The following is an 18,914-nucleotide window of genomic DNA, read 5'->3' as shown; positions in this document are numbered from 1 at the left end:
TCTGATGTGTGCAAATATTATCTGTATGTGTGTTTTTCCCCGTCACTCATTATCTATCCATGTCTTGCACTTGGTGGGTATTTAGTGAATATTTATTAAATGGAAGAGAGAAGGATGAATGCATGTTCGTAAAGCAGCACTTCTGTAAGTTGTTGAATAGCACAGATGTGATTTCTAACTATTTACAGACAAAAAAAAAACTGTACCACAGACAGGAATCTTTGTGTCTTTAAAATATAGACGTTTCAAACTCATTGCCTACTGTACAGAGCTTTTGAAAATCCAAGGAACCACAATATTGCTGCTCCATGTCTCCGGCTGAAAGATATAATGAAGACTAAATACAGAATGAAGTAGAGAATTAAGATTCCTTTTCTCTACTGGGCTTTCGTGCAGTAGAAAAGGACAAAGGATGACAAAAACGAAAGATTAAAAAAAAAGCAGAGACTCAGGAAATAGGATCATGAGTGTCGTAGTGAGGTCTGAAACATAGACGGTGGAAAGCCCTACCATTTGTTTGACTGCCGCAGAGATAGGTTAGAGCAGGTAGAAAAGGGCCTTGAAAGGAATCAGCCAGAAAGATGGCTTCATAAATCAGTAGTGAGATTTGTTCCAAAATTATGATCCATGAAAGAATAACAAAGAATCTCCACTGAGAATAGAACGAGAAGGCTTGATTAAAGGAGTTTAATTGATTAGAACAAATCAGTTGGAATAAAGAAAAGTTATGACCAGGTTAAAACATAATCTGATTTCAGACAAAATAACTGAGTAACTTTGAGAAATAAGATCTGGTACCGGAGAGTGTCCACTGATATTCATATTTCTCTCCAGTGACGTTTTTTTTTTTCCATTTCTGCCAAGTGATCCAATAGGCGAAGTCTGGTTCGCTGAGTGAACAGAGAGACACGAGGGGATTAATCTGGAACACCCAACTTCAGGCCAGTCTGTGAAAGACACATGTCCATCTCCATTCTTTTTCAAATGCTGTGATTCCCAGTCCTGGGCTCAGCCCTACAATCGGTGGTTCAGTTTCATTCTTAATATAATTTCCCTTCCTCCTGTCTTCTCGTGAGGTTGGAAGTGAGCCAACAGAACAGCTCTACATTCGTGGTCTTTAATTAAGTCTGGATTTGAATATTATTGGAAAATCGGTGATACTGCAATAAAAATGCCTCAGGAAAGTAACTTTGCTACTTGAAATAACTGTCTTCAGAAAACTCTGTGGTCGAATAAACCGGTGTGAGCAGTTGCTCTTTCTTGGTACATCGGACAAAGTGATGAAATATTTTTGAAGAGTCTCACATTTTCCTTCTGTTTTTTTTTTTTTTTTTCTTCCAATCCTTGGCCAATGTTTATCTTGAAAATGCAAAGGCTACTTTGACATTAAGCAGATTGGGGAAGGTGATTGTTTGCCATTTCAGCAGAAGGATTTGAACAATCTGATGGCATTTGAAAACTATTCTTCTTGTAACCCTGGCACTAACTCTACTCCTTGGAGTCTTAAATTTACTGAAGAGAGAATTACTATTTAACTCTTAACAAAACCACTAGACCAATGAGAGCCATTAGGAATGCCTCTTTATCTAAAACATTTTACTGTATAGTTTTCCTAGTAATTATACAGCACAAAGTGATAATGTAACACTAACTCCTCCTGATAATAACAAAATCCAAGTTATAATGGGGTCTGCTTTGCTAAAGAGTGTACCATGGTGTATCTGTTATGTTTTTTTTTTTTTAGCTTTGTGAGATGTTTTATTTATTTTCTTTTTTTTTAATTGAGGTATAGTCAGTTTACAATTTTGTGTTAATCAGAGAAATGCAAATCAAAACTACAGTGAGGTATGACCCCATACCAGTCAGAATGGCTGTCATTCAGAAGTCCATAGACAATACACGTGGAGAAAAGGGAACCCTCCTGCACTGCTGGTGGGAATGTGGTTTGGTGCAGCCATTATGGAAAACAGTATGGATAGTCCTCAAAAAACTAAAAATAAACTTACCCTACGACCCAGCAGTCCCACTCCTGGGTATATATCCAGAAGGAACTTTAATTCAAAAAGACACATGCCCCCCAATGTTCAATTCTGTTTTGAATTTAAGTCAGGGCAAAGGCATGGCTATCTTTATTTAAATGAAAACCACAGAATGAGCTTTTACACAGAGATCTGTGAAAGGAAGGCGCCACTTCAGAATAACAGCCAAGCACTGGTTTTATCTGTGCTTCGTGGGGACATATAATTATGCAAAGCTCTCATCTCTTCCTCGGAGGTGTCATCACTCCTCATAAAAGCATCTGTCATTTTAGTAGGGAATTCAAGTCATTTGTTTGCCTTTGATGCTGATTAGCTGTAACCTTATTGTTGCCATTAAACATTATGAACAGCAAAACATCACAAGAAGAATTAACAGACTCTCTTATCAGATGTTGACACTGATGAAAATCTCTAAGTCTGCACAAGAGAAAACAGTCACAGTATTGTTTCTGTTTGAAAGACACTGGAGTGGTTCTCTGTAGAATACTTTTCTTACAGACTCATATTTAACAAGTGAAATAAGTTATGCAAGATGTTTTGTTTTAGGTTTTAAACTCTGTTATGTAACATTCTTTGGAGAACAGTAGATGTTAGATAAGAGTGTTAACATGACTTTCTTATTTGCCTCAGTTTCTGAGAATTAAAAAAAAAAAACCCTTAGTTTTAGAAGGGAGAGTAAAGCTGTTATTGTCTTCTATAATAATTGACATTAGCATTTTTTGGCTTAATTTAGTTTATTATGTAACATTAGTCCAAATTAACAGCAAATTGTCCCTTGCTTAAATTTTTTTCTGATAATGATTTAACTGGTTCTTCAGAAGTCCTGAATTTTTCAGAAATCTAACTCTAATAATAAGACAAGACATAATTATAGTAACAGGTGGACAGAATGGAGAGATCATTTTTGCCCTATAAAAGTCCACATTCTATAAAATAATAGAAAAGATACATTTCCCAGATGTTAAATCTGTTCAAAATATGACTCACAATCTCAGCATATTGGCCACTGTTTGCAGGCATCATTTCTTCCTGTGAAGTAAGTGCTGTCTGTTGTCTTACCTAATCACAGGCCCATTTGTGAGTTCACGTCAGATGTGAAAGAACGCATATCAAACTGATCAGCGTGGGTTTTATTTGGGAAGTTTGAGAAAAAAAAAAATGTAGAAGCCGTGACTCTGAGTGTTTAGGTAGAGCTAGTAACAGTATGGAAATGACCGGCCTTGGGAGGGAGGAGTAGACGGGCTCTTTGCATGAGCTGTTTATTTTATTGACTGTTCATCATTTATAGATGCGTTTTGGGAGTAAGGATATGCAAAACCATCCCTGCTTCATTATCTACGAATATTGCTAAATGACAGACTATTAAAATAAGATATCCGGGTTTAAATGAGGATTTCGATCATTTTGTTTCAAGGCTTCTCTTTTAAGCATCCTGTGAATCTATTCTGTGATTTCACGGAAGCAACTGCTTCTGTAAACAATGCAACGTCACCAGCTCGCTGCGCGTGCCTCTCTTGCAGTGACTCATTTTAAATATCACATTATTATTGCATAAATGAAAATACTTAGGGGATGAATTCCTCTAAAATGCTTCCATTGTAAATATAAGCCCATATGACTGAATTTCATGTATTTGGTGTAAATTCTATATTAGTATGAAAATGTCGGTGCTGTGGTGTGCCCACGTGGTTGAAGGTCGTTTACAAACGCTTTGTTATTTTTTCCCTTTTACTCAGTCAAAGCCCTGACAGTTGCTGTCATTTTGGTATTCCCTGCAGGCTGTGGAGTGGGAGTGCGATGAAACCACCAAGAAGGCCTGTTACAGCAAAGGCAAGTCCAAGGTAAGGAGGGTGACACTGTGAGTGGTCATCACCGTTTTGAAGGACTGTGGAGAGACTATTTTAGTATGAAGGCTATTCCTGATTACAATGTCATGGAAACGGAAAACAAAACAAAAAGCAAGACTGAAAATATGTGCATGGTAAATTCTCAAGGTTTTATCATTAAAGTAAGATTAACAACAATCAGTTTCCAAAAAGGATTCAGAGCATATGAGTGGCTTTAGTTTGTACTCTCGATCATTGGAATAAGATACGAAATTTACTCTGAAATAAACAAAAAAAAAAGTGATTCCAAACTTTAAAAAATTAATTAAAAAGCACATTAGAAATATGAAATTAATTGGTTACAATATCATTTAGAAAAATATGGGTGATTTGAGATTTTTTTGAATAATTTATCTTAACGTATTTTTAAAATAGGGCCTCTCTCTTTCTCCATATGAAGATCTGCATCCCCAAGTTCCTAAGGAAAGAGCAGATTATAGCTAAGGTCGGCAATGCACTTCCTGAGCAACTGTGCACATTGCAGGCCGATTTTCCCACAGTCGGTTGGTTGAATAAGAGGCCTGTGCCCTTTTCCTGTGGAAGCCTATGTTTCTGAGAAAAATCACGCTGGATCATCTCAAGGAAGTTCTTCTTCTGCAGCCTGTACAGAAGCTCGTTAGGGTTCATTCTGTTAGTGATCGTCTTCCTTTATTGGAACGGGGGCCTTTCCAGTGTGAATCACACTTTGGATTCCAAGGAAGCAGAGGCACAGAGAACAGCAAAGAGCCTTGCTGTCCAGGGTGGTCCCAAGGCCAGGAGCTTGGGGAAAAACGTGGCAAAGGGAGAGGGTGCTCGTAAAAGATCCTCACACCGTCTGTGTTTGTGCAAGACTGTTACATGCTTTATTTTCACTGCCTTTTCTCTGTCTTTTAACTCAATCATTCTGAGAGTGAGACATGGAGGCAGATCTTGGCAAACTTAGTCACTGAGTTTCCCAAAATTGAGTATAGAGAACTATAAAGAAGGAAGTGGAGAAGCAAGGAAATGTGATCTTAGCCAGGGAAACCCTTGGAGACATTAAAAAAAAAAAAAAGGCAAAATTGATAAAGGCTATTTATTGAAAAATATTTGACCTTAGGAAGTGCCTCTGAGATAAATCATCAGAGACACAAGAAGATTTAAAGGTAGCACTGGGTTACAAAGAATCAGAATATTCTCTCTTAAAATACCCCCCCAAAATTAGTCAGTAAGTACGTCATACATTTATTTACTTCTGTAACCTTACTGAATTGGTATAAATTGCAAACTTTTGAAAAAGTGCTTCCTATCGGGTTTTCCTCGCCTCCTGTGACGCTTACATGTTTGATACGACACGTGTGTCCTGCGCTTGTGTTCCTCGTGCTTGGAGCCCCTGGAGGTCTTCGAGTAAGACTGCCTGTACCGAGGGGTGAGACGTGGGGAAGCAGCTCTTCCTAGGGGTGGGGGTGGCAAAAAACACGTTTCCTTCTTTCCTCTGGCAGGAGCCACTGATGGGAAGCGTTGGCCTCTCTGGTTCTAGTGCTGCCACTGTCCCCTCTATCTGGCAACACTGGCGCCTCCCAGGGTCCCTGGGCACTGTCTGAGGTCCTCATTCCGTCCATGCTTTCTGCCTGGTGCTTTCTCCTTTCTCTTCTCATCTTCATCTTCCTTCTGGGACTTTGGATCTTCCTTCTTCTCCTCCTTCCTTCTGTGCCTGTGAATGCACCAGTAAGCCACACTCCTCAGTTCTGGGAAGAATCTTTGTTGACACCTGGCTGTCTTGAGGCCTGTCTCAGAACGTGTGTAGTTGGTAGTCCTGGGCCTCCTCCTCCTTCGTAGGCCCCCACCTAGCCCTTCCCCACCTGCCTTCTCATCCCTCCACGCTGCCTCCCTCACCAGCATCCCTGCCTCACGTGTCCTCTCTCCTCAGGGATTCTGGCCTGACTTGTCCCACCCCACACCACATCCATTCTCAGTAGCCATCTGTATTTCCCAGTCTGGCTGCACTTTAATTATCCAGCCCCTACCCCTGAACTAGGAGCTGGGCCAGATGGGTTCTTGTTGAGCCCAGGACACAGCCTGTGGTGGGAAGTTTAACTCCACTCTCCTAAGGAGTGAGCGAACCAGTGGTGCTGCCCTCCCTCCTGGGACGTCTGGGGCAGGATCGCTCCTTCTGGTGGAGTCTGTCCCATTCCTTGTGGGATGTTTAGCATGTGCCTGGCCTCTGCCTGCTGGATGCCAGTAACTCCCCTCACCCAGTCATGACAACCAAAATAATAACCAAAATGTTTCCAGACACTGCCAGGCAGTGACTTGGTTGAGAATCCTGGCTTGAATTCCCAAGAGGCTAAAGGTAGTGGTGACTTTACGTTGTCTCTTCTGAAATTTGCTCTCCCTAAGGGTACTTTCATATTTCGTCTAGATCACGCTTATTTATTCATTTCATGGACTTTTCAACAATTTAACAGTTAATCCCCTTCCTCTCTGTGGACTCCAATCTCCTTGTGTATTAAAGGAAAGCATCTGATTACTTAATCCAGCCAAGGTATCTCCTGCTAATGGTCTATGAGTCTATGCTGTACACCAGAAATTGACACAACATCATAAACTGATGATACTTTAATTAAAAAAAGTAGTCTCTGAGTCTATAATTTTAAAACAATCTGTATGATAGCCTTTTACGAGTAGATCATCACTGCTTGGGGTGAAAAGTTGCTGCTGCTGAATCAAAATTGGGCCATATTTTGCCTTAAGCTGTTCTCATTGGTGTGTTTGGTGCTTAGAAATTGAGCAGATAAAACCCAGAGAACACAGAGGAAAGGCCATCTTTCATGCTCGTTAAGAATATATATTTGATTCACAGAAGGGACAGATCATTATTATACTTGAGTTCTCCTGAAACACAGAAAATGAACACAGCAAACATTGTCAAGGAAAATCATACCTTTAAGTTCCACGTGTTTCTGGTTTGATTGGACTAAGCATAGTGGCAAACCTCAGGAATTATAAATTGATTCAAACTGCATTTGTGAATGGGATTTTTTTAAGATGAATATATAAAGACAGATGAAGATGAATTTCCAACCCTGCGAGAAAGAGAAATCGCATGTTCTTCTAGGTTGCCAGAAGTGCATGGATGAACTCACATACGGTTTGGAAGAACCCATGCTTAGTCGAAATAGAATTCAGTTTTGTAGCCAGGCCATGTGTGATGAAGTTCATGTGCACAAAATGATGTGATCAGTTCACAAAGGCATCAGCCTAAGCAGCGCTGCAGGGCTGGTCCAGGGGCAGCGGGAGCAGAGGGACCTCCAAGGCTCTTCATTCTCTTTCACTAGTTCCTGTCTCTCTCTTTTTATTTATATTGAAGTACAGTCGATTTACAATGGTGTGTTAATTTCTGGTGTATAGCACAGTGATTCAGCATATATATATATATATATATATATATATATATATATATATATATTCTTTTTCATATTCTTTATCTTTCCCTTCTCTTATTTAGCATCTCTGTTGCCTTCTTAAAGTGGCACCAGGCACGGTAGAGACCTGAGCCCATCTCTTTGGACTCAGAAGGGAGGGAAATAAAAGCCCCTGTGAACCGGAGGAGCCAGCTCCAGCTAGCCCTGCCCATGCGCTAGCCCCCATGTTCAGAAGTCATGCAACCCTGATTTCCCTTTTCTGACAGTTTCAGGGGCTGAATCAGAAAACATTTCCATACAGTCAATTTTGACTAAGATGTAACATCAATTTGGGGGAGTGGATTCAGATATTCTTAGTAGCCCCAAGTTTAAAAAAAGAGTTCAATTATTTTATATTTTTGTCGGCATGGTAGTCACATGGAAACTTATACACAGAATGAGAAAGTTGCCCTTCTCCCTGAAATAGAAAGAATCATGCAAAATATGACATCTAAAACATGAGAAAAATGCCAGCCATTTTGGCTGAACTCATCTTTTTCCTACCCTCAGCAAAGTGGTCTGTGCTGCTCCACAGAGTGCATTTTACTGCGGAGCCAAGAATGCAGAGCGTGGATGAGGGGCTGGGCCCGCAGGGGTGGGGGTACCGCCTGCGCCCACTCACTGCTCAGGGAGAACATTCCTCAGGGGGCTGCCAAGCAGGGGAGGAGAGAGACGGCGCATTGCCTCATGTTTCCCCATTTTGCTGGGACTGACAGCGACATTTTTTGGTGTAGTCCATTAAAATTACCACTTAGGGAATTGGGGTCAAGAAAGCATAGCCAGATCTTTGATTCAGGCCTGTTTAGAAGAGTAGAGAGGACTGAGACTGCCAGTTCTTGGTGAGCTCTGAGTTCTGTTTCACCTACAATTTCTAGCTCCTTCGGAGAAAGGGGATGACTTTGCCTGCAATGGCTTAGACATTCCATCTATGAGAAATGGAGGGGAAAATCTGTGTGATTTATGGATCCAAAAAAAGTTTTATAATCAAATCTGTTGTGTTCTGCAATTTTTGAAACACTGCAATAGAAATTGGCTTCTAAAACTATTTCAATGTGTTTTACACAAATGTTATTTTAAACCTAAATAGGCGATTCTCTTGTAATCTAACAAAAGTGCCTTGTCTGCTTGGGGTTATTCTGTCTCAAACAAAGCCCTTCCTACCATGACCTTTAGGAACTTTACAAAGAAAACACAACTGATTGTTAAGGGAGTGAAAGGTCTCCTTGATACATATATTATACTTTGTAATTTTCAGAAGACTCTTGTTTGTGATCTCATTTCGGTATTTTTAACACGAAGTTCCTAGAATTATTTTGCTAGTTGGTGGGAGAGTTGTGATTAGAATTCAGAGCTCTGTGTGTTGTTCTTCCTGCTCCCCAGGTCGCCAAGTTCCGCTAGTAAACAGGGAGACGCCGCGTGATTCCGAGTAGAGAAACATGACACCATCCCGCCTGGGAACCTGGTGATCTAGGGAGTGAAACAAGATTTTCATCCAATGTGCCAATATTTGGGAACCTATGACTTAATCAGTGCCTACATGGCACACTACAGAAATGCCTTTATCCTGTATAATTGCTCCAAAAATTGAGGATTCTGTGAGATTAGATAACTAAGAACTGTGCACATTACACACACACCGAATTTGGGGTTTTAAAATTGATGTTCCCGAACAAGCTTCCCATGGAGTCAGCTCAGTTGAAAATAGTCTCATTATGTAAATAAATATATATATAGTATATTTTAATTTATTAATATCCTACCTTATAGCCATTCATATATATTTACATGCATATATGTGTATATGTATATATTTATAAATAGATACACCTATGTCAACATATTTGTATGTCTAAATACGGTTACAGTGGCTTGTCTCTATATCCAAACATTTCTGTAATGTGTATGCACACACATATATATATATATATATATATATATATATATATATATATATATATATATAGATGTCTTATAGATGTGCTTATATATATATTTACATCTGATTAGGTGGTATGGTTTTTCCAGATCCCCCTGGCAATCATGACTTCGGTTGTGTACATTCAGCCTGAAAGGCACATACAGTGACTATAAATTGCTCTTCTGCATTTGGGGGCTCACCAGGTAATGCATCATTAAGGGAAAGACACTGCGTTCAGTGGAAGTGCTGTGATTAACGTAAAGCCATCAGCCCCCGCTACCCCCACGTTGCTGGGCTGGTGATTAGCGGGGTGTCGTCGAGGCTTCCCACCTGTTTACAGGTCATCCTTCTACACACTTCCAGCCCTTCTTCCAGCAGAACACCTGTTTGGAGGGAAAAAAAAAAGTGATGAAATGCTATAGAGTAAAAACCAGTTAATTCATAAAGAAAATGGTCCTAAAACACGTGTTTTCCCTGCTGGGGCCGAGGCCTTCTGTCCTTGAGATCAAGCGAACGTTGGTCCGTCTCACCTGAAAGCTCTTGAGGGGAGTCGGCCACTGTGCATCTTGGCCATTAATCCAAGCAGGACTTGCTGCAAAGCCAAGGACTGGCTGACCCACCTGCGGGACCGCAGGCACAAGTGTGTTGTTTGAACGTTCACGTATTATTGTCGAGAGTCTCATTACTGGCAGCGAAGCCGAGGGGAGGCAGACAGCAGGTAGCTTTGGAAACATGTGCTGTGACTTCTTGGAAAACCAGCATCCATTCAATCCCCTTAAACCATCTTCAAGGTATAGAATTGGGATAAAAAAAAGGTGAGATTCTTATCCTGGACATTTAGATAAGCTGATTTAAAAGATAAACCTATAATTGAACCCCCTAAAAGGACTTCTGCATTATATTTTAATTTTTTAACTTTTTTAGTTTTTTTTTCTATTTTTTCCATTTTTGAGGGGGGAAGGAATAGGTTTGTCTTTAATAGAGGTTCTGGGGATTGAACCCAGGACCTTGTGCGTGCTGAGCAGGCAACCCTACCACTGAGCTGTATAACCTCCCCTAGTAACTGTATTTTAAAACAGCTGGTCCAAGCCGTGCTGTTAGCAAGTTCACATAACCTGTGCAAAGGCTGTGTCTGTAGCAGAGACTGACAAAGTGATGACTGGCGATTTCCTACAGGAGAATTTGGATCTTGGGGTCACCATCACGAGGAGACTCCGTATTTCAAGGCCTGCCACTCAGACTTTTCCTATCTTTTCTCTTTTTTTTGGTCTAACTATTGTAGTTTACTTTTTTGAACTTTATTTGTTTGTTTGTTTTAATTTTTTTTTCTTGGAGGGGAGGTAATTAGGTTTATTTGTTTCCTATTGTTCTTGATTTTGACTCTGATTCCTAAATTTATCTTCTGCTCAAAAGCGAAGTACCTTGCTTTCTTCCATTTCCCTGTTTTTACATCCTGGTTTGCTCGCCTCAATTGCTCATCCAAAAAAAAAAAAAAAGTTGTTATTCTTAATGCGTTTATTTTTAGGGTTCACACCCAGTCTGCTTTTAGGCAGAATCAGTTGAAGCAGTTTGTGAATCAAACTTAAGGGGATTTTCGTGGGGGTGAACCAGGAAGGGGCTGAGCTGAGCTCACCCAGACTGTTGGGCGAATGAGTTCAGTTTTGGACAGTTAGGAAGAAACACAGAAACGGGACCCTGCCTCCAGTGGTTCCTCCTGCTGGGCACAGTGGTGAGCAGACCTCTTCCAGCCTCACCGAGGATGAGACAGACCCCCTTCCCCTCCTCCCTGTTCCCTCCAACCTTGCAAACGGGGCTTACCTAGAACATTACCCTCTTCAGGCCCAGTTTGTCATCAGCCCCTGCGGCTTTCGTGGGTCTGCCCTCATCCTCTTAGAGAAAGACTGCACGGGCCTCCGTGTCCGGTTGTCCTGTTTCCTGACCTTCTCCTGGGTCCTTCCCGACACACGCACTCAGCTAGGGGGAGCCGATCGAGGGGCCCATGGGCACACATAACTCCCACCCCCCACCGACAGCCCTGCCCTCTCAGAGTGGAGTGTATTCTGACGGGGCCCTGATTACCAGAACATACTCTTTAATTCTCTATTCTAATTGAAATAGTATCGTCTTCTCCTGCATTTACTTTTTTCCAAGATTTGTTTTTTGATTCCCAGTTGGATCTGTGCCGCCTCCGCCCCACTTCAGCCTCCTGCTCCTCACCTTCCCTGAGCCTCCCTCTAGTTCATGCTCGTGATGGGCCTTCAGGAAGGTCACCAGCCCACAGTTCTAGTTTCACTTCGTCTCTCTTCTGGGAGGTTAAGACAAACACCACCTTTGTTATCTTGACTGCTTCTCTTCCCGTAGCTGATTAGCCCTTGCTTTCCTTCACGGGTCTGTGGAACACAGCCAGCAGATCACGTCTTTCAGTGGGGGTGACGCTCTTGCGATAGCTTGCCCTTGACCAAGTTCACAGCGAAGTTCCTGCCTCGAGTGCATGTCTGCCTTGTGTCAGTCTCCTGCTTTAAAGAAAGCAACAAAACAGTTTTTACATTTTGACTCATTCTTGAAAGGGTTCGAAAAGCAGCAACAAAAAGCCAACCAAATCCCCATCTCTCTCCACTGTTTGCAGTTTTCTTTCCTTTTTTTTTTTTTTTATGATGGTTCTGGGGATTGAACCCAGGACCTAGTGCGTGCTAAGCAAGTGCTCTACCACTGAACTAGACCTTCCTCCCTCTCTCCTTTATTACAATGTCACTGTGGTGTCTGTTTTGTCTGTTCATGCCATTGAGAGCCCTCTTGGCCCTGTGTTCCCCGTGATGTCTTTCCGGAGTCCCCTCCGACGCAGTCAGGTCTGGTGTTTCCATCCTCGTCTTGATCCTGTCTCTGCAGACTCGGGCCCCTCTGCTTTCTAAGGCTGTGGTTTCCCCGAGCCCCTCCTGCCCTCCTCTGTGTCTTCCAAGTGCTCCCTGAGCCTGGGAAGGGATAACGATGTGCTTTTTTGAAGTCTTGTTTTGTTCTTTCTCTTTAGAACTCTCCTGCCCTTCCCCCAGTTATAAAAACAAAACAGAACAAAATAGGCCTCCCCATCTGGTGTGCCTTTCCCAGTTCCCCAATTTACACTTCAGTTTACACTCAATTCTTAATTTTTCTGATAGTTAACTTCGAACTTTCATTCAGTCTTTTATTTTTTTAACCTCAGTGAAAGTATCTTCAGATGAGCAGCCAACGCTAATTTGTTACTATTATTGTTAGCCGTGTTGGCAAAATTAGCTACCTTTGATATTTCACTTTACGTTTAGAAAGCAAACTCAAATATTTTAGCTAATTTCACATTCACAGCTTGGCCATGCCCCTGGCTGATTGATGGTTGCTCAACATTTCATGGAGACAGGGGTTCCATTGGTCGAAAAGAGCACTGCTGTGCCGTTAAATCCAGATCTTCCTGCTTTGGGGCAACGTGTGAGTCAAACCATCGTAGCTTCACGCCGCGTCTTCTAGGTCCAGTTGGTTGGTCAGTCACTGCGTTCTGTGCATTTGCTAGAGTCCGGCTTTGCCCTTTCACACCTCCCACTGTGGTCCAGGCAGGAAAGGAGGTGCTACTGAGTCCAAACGCGTTCTGCTCGCCGCGCAACAGGCTGATACACCGGGAGATGAGGGGCTGAGGCAGGGAATAACGACTTTATTCAGAAAGACTGAGAAGATGGCGGACTAATGTCCTGGAGAACCATCTTCCCTTAAGTCGGAATTCAGGCTCCCTTTATCCTAAAAAGGGGAGGGCATGTGGTTGGTTGTTGCAAACTTCTTGGTGTTGGAATCCTTTGTTCTTGCAACTGTCTACATAGGTCAGTCATGGTGTCCCTGTGAACTTCCAACAAAATAAATGTTACTTTTTATTCTGCAGCTTTTTACCTTTATATGAATGGAAAAGTGTTAATACTCTTAAAGTATTAATGAATTAATACTCTTAAAGGTCAGAGCCTTGAGAATGGACTCTCCTGTATATTTCCGGCTCTAGGCAACATTCTTTTACAAACGGTGCAGAACCAGCACGACTCAGCACCGGAAACAGAGCACAGGCTCAGAGCCAGAGGAACAGATCCAACATGGAGTCAGATTTGTTCTTCCTTCTTACAGAGGAGCGGCGGATTATGGAAGCAGTTTCCTTGCCCATCTCCTGAACTGCTCCTGTCTCCGTCGGCTTCCACATTGATTCCCGAGTGGTCCTTCAGTAACAAACATCAGATTAGGTCAAAAGTTCGTGCAGTAAAAACATATAAGGGGTTCCTTCACATTCAGAATAAAATGCAAACTCAAGGGCCTGGCATCCCTGGCGCGTGTCTGGCTCCCTGGCTTATGTGCCACCTCTCCTATACGCAGTGAAAGCACACGCTTCCTCTGGCTGGGATGCCCTGGGACAGTCCATTCTCCCTGCTGGGGATGTCTTTTCCCTCCTTTGTTCAGTAAAGTCTTGCAGGTATCAGGTGACAGCTCCTCCAGGAAGCCTCACCAAATCCTACTCTTTCTTTGAAACTTGGTGTCACCTCCTCTGAGAAGCCGTCCTAGACTGTCTTCTTTCCTTCCCCTCTGGAATTAGCAATATGTTCTTCTGTGCTTCCTTTTTAGAGCATGCGCACAACTCCCTGTGTTTTAATTTTGCACTAAGGGCGTAGATTGGGACATCTAACACAGTCTCTTCCAAAGAGTACCTAATCCGTAGATGCTCGCTGGCTGAATGGAGAGTCGAAAGTCTTTGCACTCCTGTGATTGTGCCCTGTGATTGCAGTCACAAAAATTATCCAACTCTGGGTCATGCCTCAGCCTGGACTGTTACCCCACACGTTTCAGACATCCTTTCTTTGTTAGCAATCTTTTTTACTTGTCCATCAAAGAATCAAACATGTTTATCGATTCTTGCTGTGTATGCAAGGTGGTTTGAGAACTTTATGTAAAACTCACTCCAGTTTGTAATCAGAGTGTCACATGTGACCCTCACATTTGGAGAAGCATTCACCATGGTTTTTCAAGTTCCTGGGGACGTTTTCTAAGGCACTGTTTCATGAGCAGCGTCTAATAGTTTCCTTTATGTATTTTCCTAATGTATGTCAAAGGCAGTTTAGGGTTTGCACTGTTACTGGATACAACTTGAAAAGAAACCACAGTCATCAAAAGAAAACACATGCTTTGAGATTTTAACTGAATATATATTTATCTTTAAAAATTCCTCTATTGAGCAAACATTCAGATAGGGACAATCAGACTATTTAAGAGTTTTGTTGTTATTTTTTTGGTCAGTATCCGAGGAGTCGTTTGTTTGATTTCTTTTTTAGTGGTCAGTTAACATTCAATTTATTAACCCGATAAGACGTATTTATATTCACCATTCCTTTTGTGCTCAGGCCTCCTTAATGTGCTTCTTGTGATGTTTTTTTCAGGAGGAGTGTCAGAACTACATTCGGGTGCTTTTGGTGGGCGGCAACCGGTTGTTTACCTGTGGGACCAACGCTTTTACACCCGTCTGCACCAACCGCACGGTATGTCTTCATGTGCAGCTTTGGCAGATTTTAATACCAGCAAAACCCGAACATTCTAGTAAAAGCCTAGATTTAAGTGTGTTTCTATTTTTCGAGGAGTTGCTTTTTAATTAAAAAAAATCTTCTGTCAAACTGAATAAATATTTGACGTATTGATATATTTCTGATCACACTATCATAAAAAGAACTAGTCATAATTACAGCTTGCTTCATTACATTTAAATATGCTTTCAAATGCATTTCTACCAGCATTTTCACCATCAGTGACCCTAAACATCATCTTGCTGTATTGTAGGAATACTGTTAAGTATGAAAATGACCTAAAATCACAATCCAGATGAAGAAAATACAATTTACAAATTGGATAAGGGATGTGTCAAAAAATTAAAGCAAACAAACGAATGGAACCCTAGGAAAAGTGAAGTTATAACCCACTCTCTTTTCCTTTTAACCTGTCATTATTGACAGTGGAATTGTCAGCATCCACGTGTTATGCCTGAGGACCTGCAGGGTTATCAGAGCACACGTGTAATCTTCCTCATTTGGGAGATTCCTTTGATCTTCCTCAGGGAGCATAATGAAGACATACCATTATGTTAATTTCCTGGTTACACAATTTCCCTCAAAACTTGAATTTGTCATCCTCTCACTATTCGTTATTTTCAACTTAACATTCAGTTTTTGGAAATAAAGGGAGGATGATGATGAGAAGAAATGATGCTCAGAGGGAGATCCCTAGGTACCACCCCTAGGTACTTTAGCGAGATCCCCAGGTGCCTGTTCTAAGCCCTTTATAACACCCCGGTCATCTCATCCTCACATCTACTCCACATGTGGTTGTCCTCTTGGGTCACCATTTTGTAAAAAAAAAAAAAAAAAAAAAGAGTCTGAGGCTTAAAGAGTTTAAGTAACTTACCCAGGCTACACGTCTCATCGAGCCAGCAGTGTATGTGAGTCCCCCTGCCTAACCCCCCTGCTCTCTTACCTCTGGGCTAAGAGTAAAGAAACCAGTGGAGGGAGATCCCGCACCACCCAGAGAACTTTTCTCATTCAGTCATTTTTCAGCTTTTCAAATGCTGGCTTCCCACCCGTTGACCACACGACACCACGCTGTTTCCCTGAAAACAGAAAAGTCTTGGAAATTAGGGCTATGTCATTCTAAATAGCCACACATCCTTTCCCATGAACACAGATTTGGGTTATTCATACTATTCTGATTCACTTTTATTGGTAACATGGTGCATGATTTTTATTGCAGTTGATATCTCTGTAAATACTGAAGTTGTTTTTTTTTTTTTTAATTAAAGTGGAAAAATCTGCACTGCCCTATGCATTATAAATAGAAGTCACATGCAATGTTCTTCTTGTTTTGTGAGTATCTGATAGCCTGAGATTCAGTAACTCTCACAGGATACTGAGAGAGATTGGCTGGTAGATTTGCTAAGGCTGAGCTCACCCTGCTGTTTTCATCCAAGCCCGAGTGCAGAACCTTGTCATGTCTTGTCGTGAGCCCCAGAGAGTTCATTGCACATGCTTCACTTGCCATTTGGGTGGACAGAATCCACTGACACTATGAAAGGGCTTTCCTGGGGGTAACTGGTTTCTCTCTCTCATCCTCACTCACAGTTGAGCAACCTGACGGAGATCCACGACCAGATCAGCGGCATGGCCCGCTGTCCCTACAGTCCCCAGCACAACTCCACGGCCCTCCTCACGGCCGGCGGGGAGCTCTATGCTGCTACGGCCATGGATTTCCCTGGACGCGATCCCGCCATCTACCGAAGTCTGGGCATCTTACCGCCTCTTCGCACGGCGCAGTACAACTCCAAATGGCTCAACGGTGAGTCTTACGTCACTCCCATTTCCCATCTCATTTGTCTGTGATGCCTGGTTACCTGGTGCTCAAAAGTTGTCATAGTTTTTAAAGAAAAGCCATTTCTCCATTTTTCTCAAGAAATCAAAATGCAGCATAGTTTGTGCTTCAGTGGAGAAAGACACGGCATGGTTCCTTGCCAGTCAGGAAGAGGAGTGAGGTTCTCAACACTGTAGGACGTGATGAGAGGACTCATGTTGATATGAGCATTCATCAGACTGAAGCTGGTTTTGATATCATTGTTTGACGTGTAGGAAATCTGATGTCTCAAAGATAGCTGTAGACGCATGTGCGTTCTTTCTTAACTTTATTATATATCAGGAAGGAGAAATTAGTAGCATTTTATGAAATTTTCAGACAACTGTGTAAAGAATGTGTTTGGCTACAGGTAGCTCTAAAAAGCTTGACCAATTTAAAAAAGGCATCAAGTCATATAACTAGAAGGTTGGGGTGGGGGTCTTCAGAGCTGCTTACTTTAATTCCCAAGAGTTAGTAAGGACCAAAGTCCTGTCCCCACTCTCTCTGCCACCCACAGTCAGTCCGGTTGGTCCCCAGGCTAGGTCTGCTCAAGGATGCAGACTCACCGCTACAATTTCCGGCTCTGCATCAGATCTGACAATATCCCGTGGAAGAAGAAGAACCACGTTTCTTGTGTCTTTTTTTTTATTTTAAGAAATCAGAACCCCCCAGATGACTTCCCTTCAAGCCTGGGCTAGGACTTGGTGACCTGCTCACTAAACAATCAGAAAGTGGTGCCAACCACCCAAACTGCTGTTGAAGCTGGCTGTGTACAATGCCCTGAGAGGCGCCAGCTGAAATTCAGCCCTCTGTATACGTGCAGGTTCATGTGTGTGTGTGGTTGTGGTTACACACACACTCACAAGCACAATATTATGGATAGATCTACGTGCCATTTGCAGTCTGCTCCTCAAGGATTTACTTGATAGTTTGCACAAAGATGAAGTCTTATAATTGCCCTTATAATATTTATCACCTTGAGCTTTCAAGTTCTGCAAAGATTTACTAGCTTCTCGCTAAGAACAAGCTGATTATGTAGACCCGAGTTTCTCAGCCTCAACTCTATTGATGTTTTGGGCCAGATAATTTCTTGCTGGGGGAGGGGGTTTGTCCTGGTTATTATAGGATGGTTAGCATTTCTGGCTTATGCCCATGAAAAGCAATAGCATACTCCACCCCTCAAGTTGTGACAACAAATAGTTTTTCTAGAAACTGTCAAATATCCCCTGGGGAAGAATTGCCTTTTGTTGAGAACCACTGGTTTAGAATGATCATTTATGAAGATGTATGTTTACATGTTTATAAACACACAAGTGTTTTGTCAAATAATATAGTCAAACCAACCATCACAGCTTACCTTTAAAAGACTAAAGGAGAGAGTGTTCTCATCCAGTTTCCTCAGCAAGTTGAATGACTGTGTGCTTCCAAAGGACATGAATTGTTTCCCAAACCACAGCAGTAACTAGACTTCCTCTGTTAACATTATTTCTGTTGAACCGGTTTCAATTGAACCTTTCGATCCTCTGTAGAAGAAGGTCTCCTTTCTGCCCCGAAGCTTTCATCTGTGTGACTTGAGGTTCTTTCTATGCATTTGTTGACTTTTACTGGCCAGAATTTCCAGTTAAAAATCAAAATGACTTCTCCCCCAACCAGAAGCATTGTAATTAGAGTTTGCTGAACGCAAAGAGTAATAAGGAGCACGATTTCTTTCTTTTTCCAGAAGGGACACCTTGGAGAATATCTCAGAAAAATAATTCAGGTCCTAGCATGAGTTAGCAACATTGGAAGGTCCTTTCCTTGCAGCTCAGACACCCAGCTGATCAGGTGCTCAGATTCTTCCCATTAGAGAGTCAGGTGATGTCATAAGGACACAGTCACAGCGGGCATCTATGTCCTAAAATCATACATGATGTTATCCAACAGCTGCAGATGTTGAAAATAAATCCAGGGTAAACATGGTGAAGCCGCCACTCTGCTCACAGCCTGTAACTCCCATGGCACTGAGTGGTCCCTCCTTCCCCAGAGAGCACCCTCCTCCCTTCCCATGCCAGGAAGGCCCTCACTCCCAGGGCGAAGACCCAAGAGCCCCGAGAGCCCCAAGTTCCTGTGAGCTGAGTGTTCATTTCCTCTCTTGGGTCCTGTTGGGGCACTTCCTTCTTCTGTTGAACCCAGAGATACCCTTTCTCCTTCAGGTTGGCTCTGGTTTTCTGCTCTGATTGATCCTCCATAT

The 18,914-nt window shown here is 42.2% G+C and overlaps 1 protein-coding gene across 4 annotated transcripts in view; it reads left to right on the top strand.

The window, feature by feature from the left end:
* The window catches only part of SEMA5A (semaphorin 5A), a 444,304-nt gene that overhangs the window by 273,306 nt on the left and 152,084 nt on the right, over positions 1 to 18,914 (top strand). For all 4 annotated transcript variants that reach the window (XM_074356161.1, XM_074356152.1, XM_074356145.1 and 1 more), the window contains 3 exons: positions 3,818 to 3,880; positions 14,695 to 14,793; positions 16,420 to 16,633. In XM_074356161.1, coding sequence (XP_074212262.1) covers positions 3,818 to 3,880; positions 14,695 to 14,793; positions 16,420 to 16,633 — 376 coding nt within the window. The remainder of the gene's footprint in view (positions 1 to 3,817; positions 3,881 to 14,694; positions 14,794 to 16,419; positions 16,634 to 18,914) is intronic.

This window comes from Camelus bactrianus, chromosome 3 (assembly GCF_048773025.1).
Source record: "Camelus bactrianus isolate YW-2024 breed Bactrian camel chromosome 3, ASM4877302v1, whole genome shotgun sequence".
Taxonomy (NCBI): Eukaryota; Metazoa; Chordata; class Mammalia; order Artiodactyla; family Camelidae; genus Camelus; species Camelus bactrianus.
This window is presented reverse-complemented; position numbering and strand designations above follow the sequence as displayed.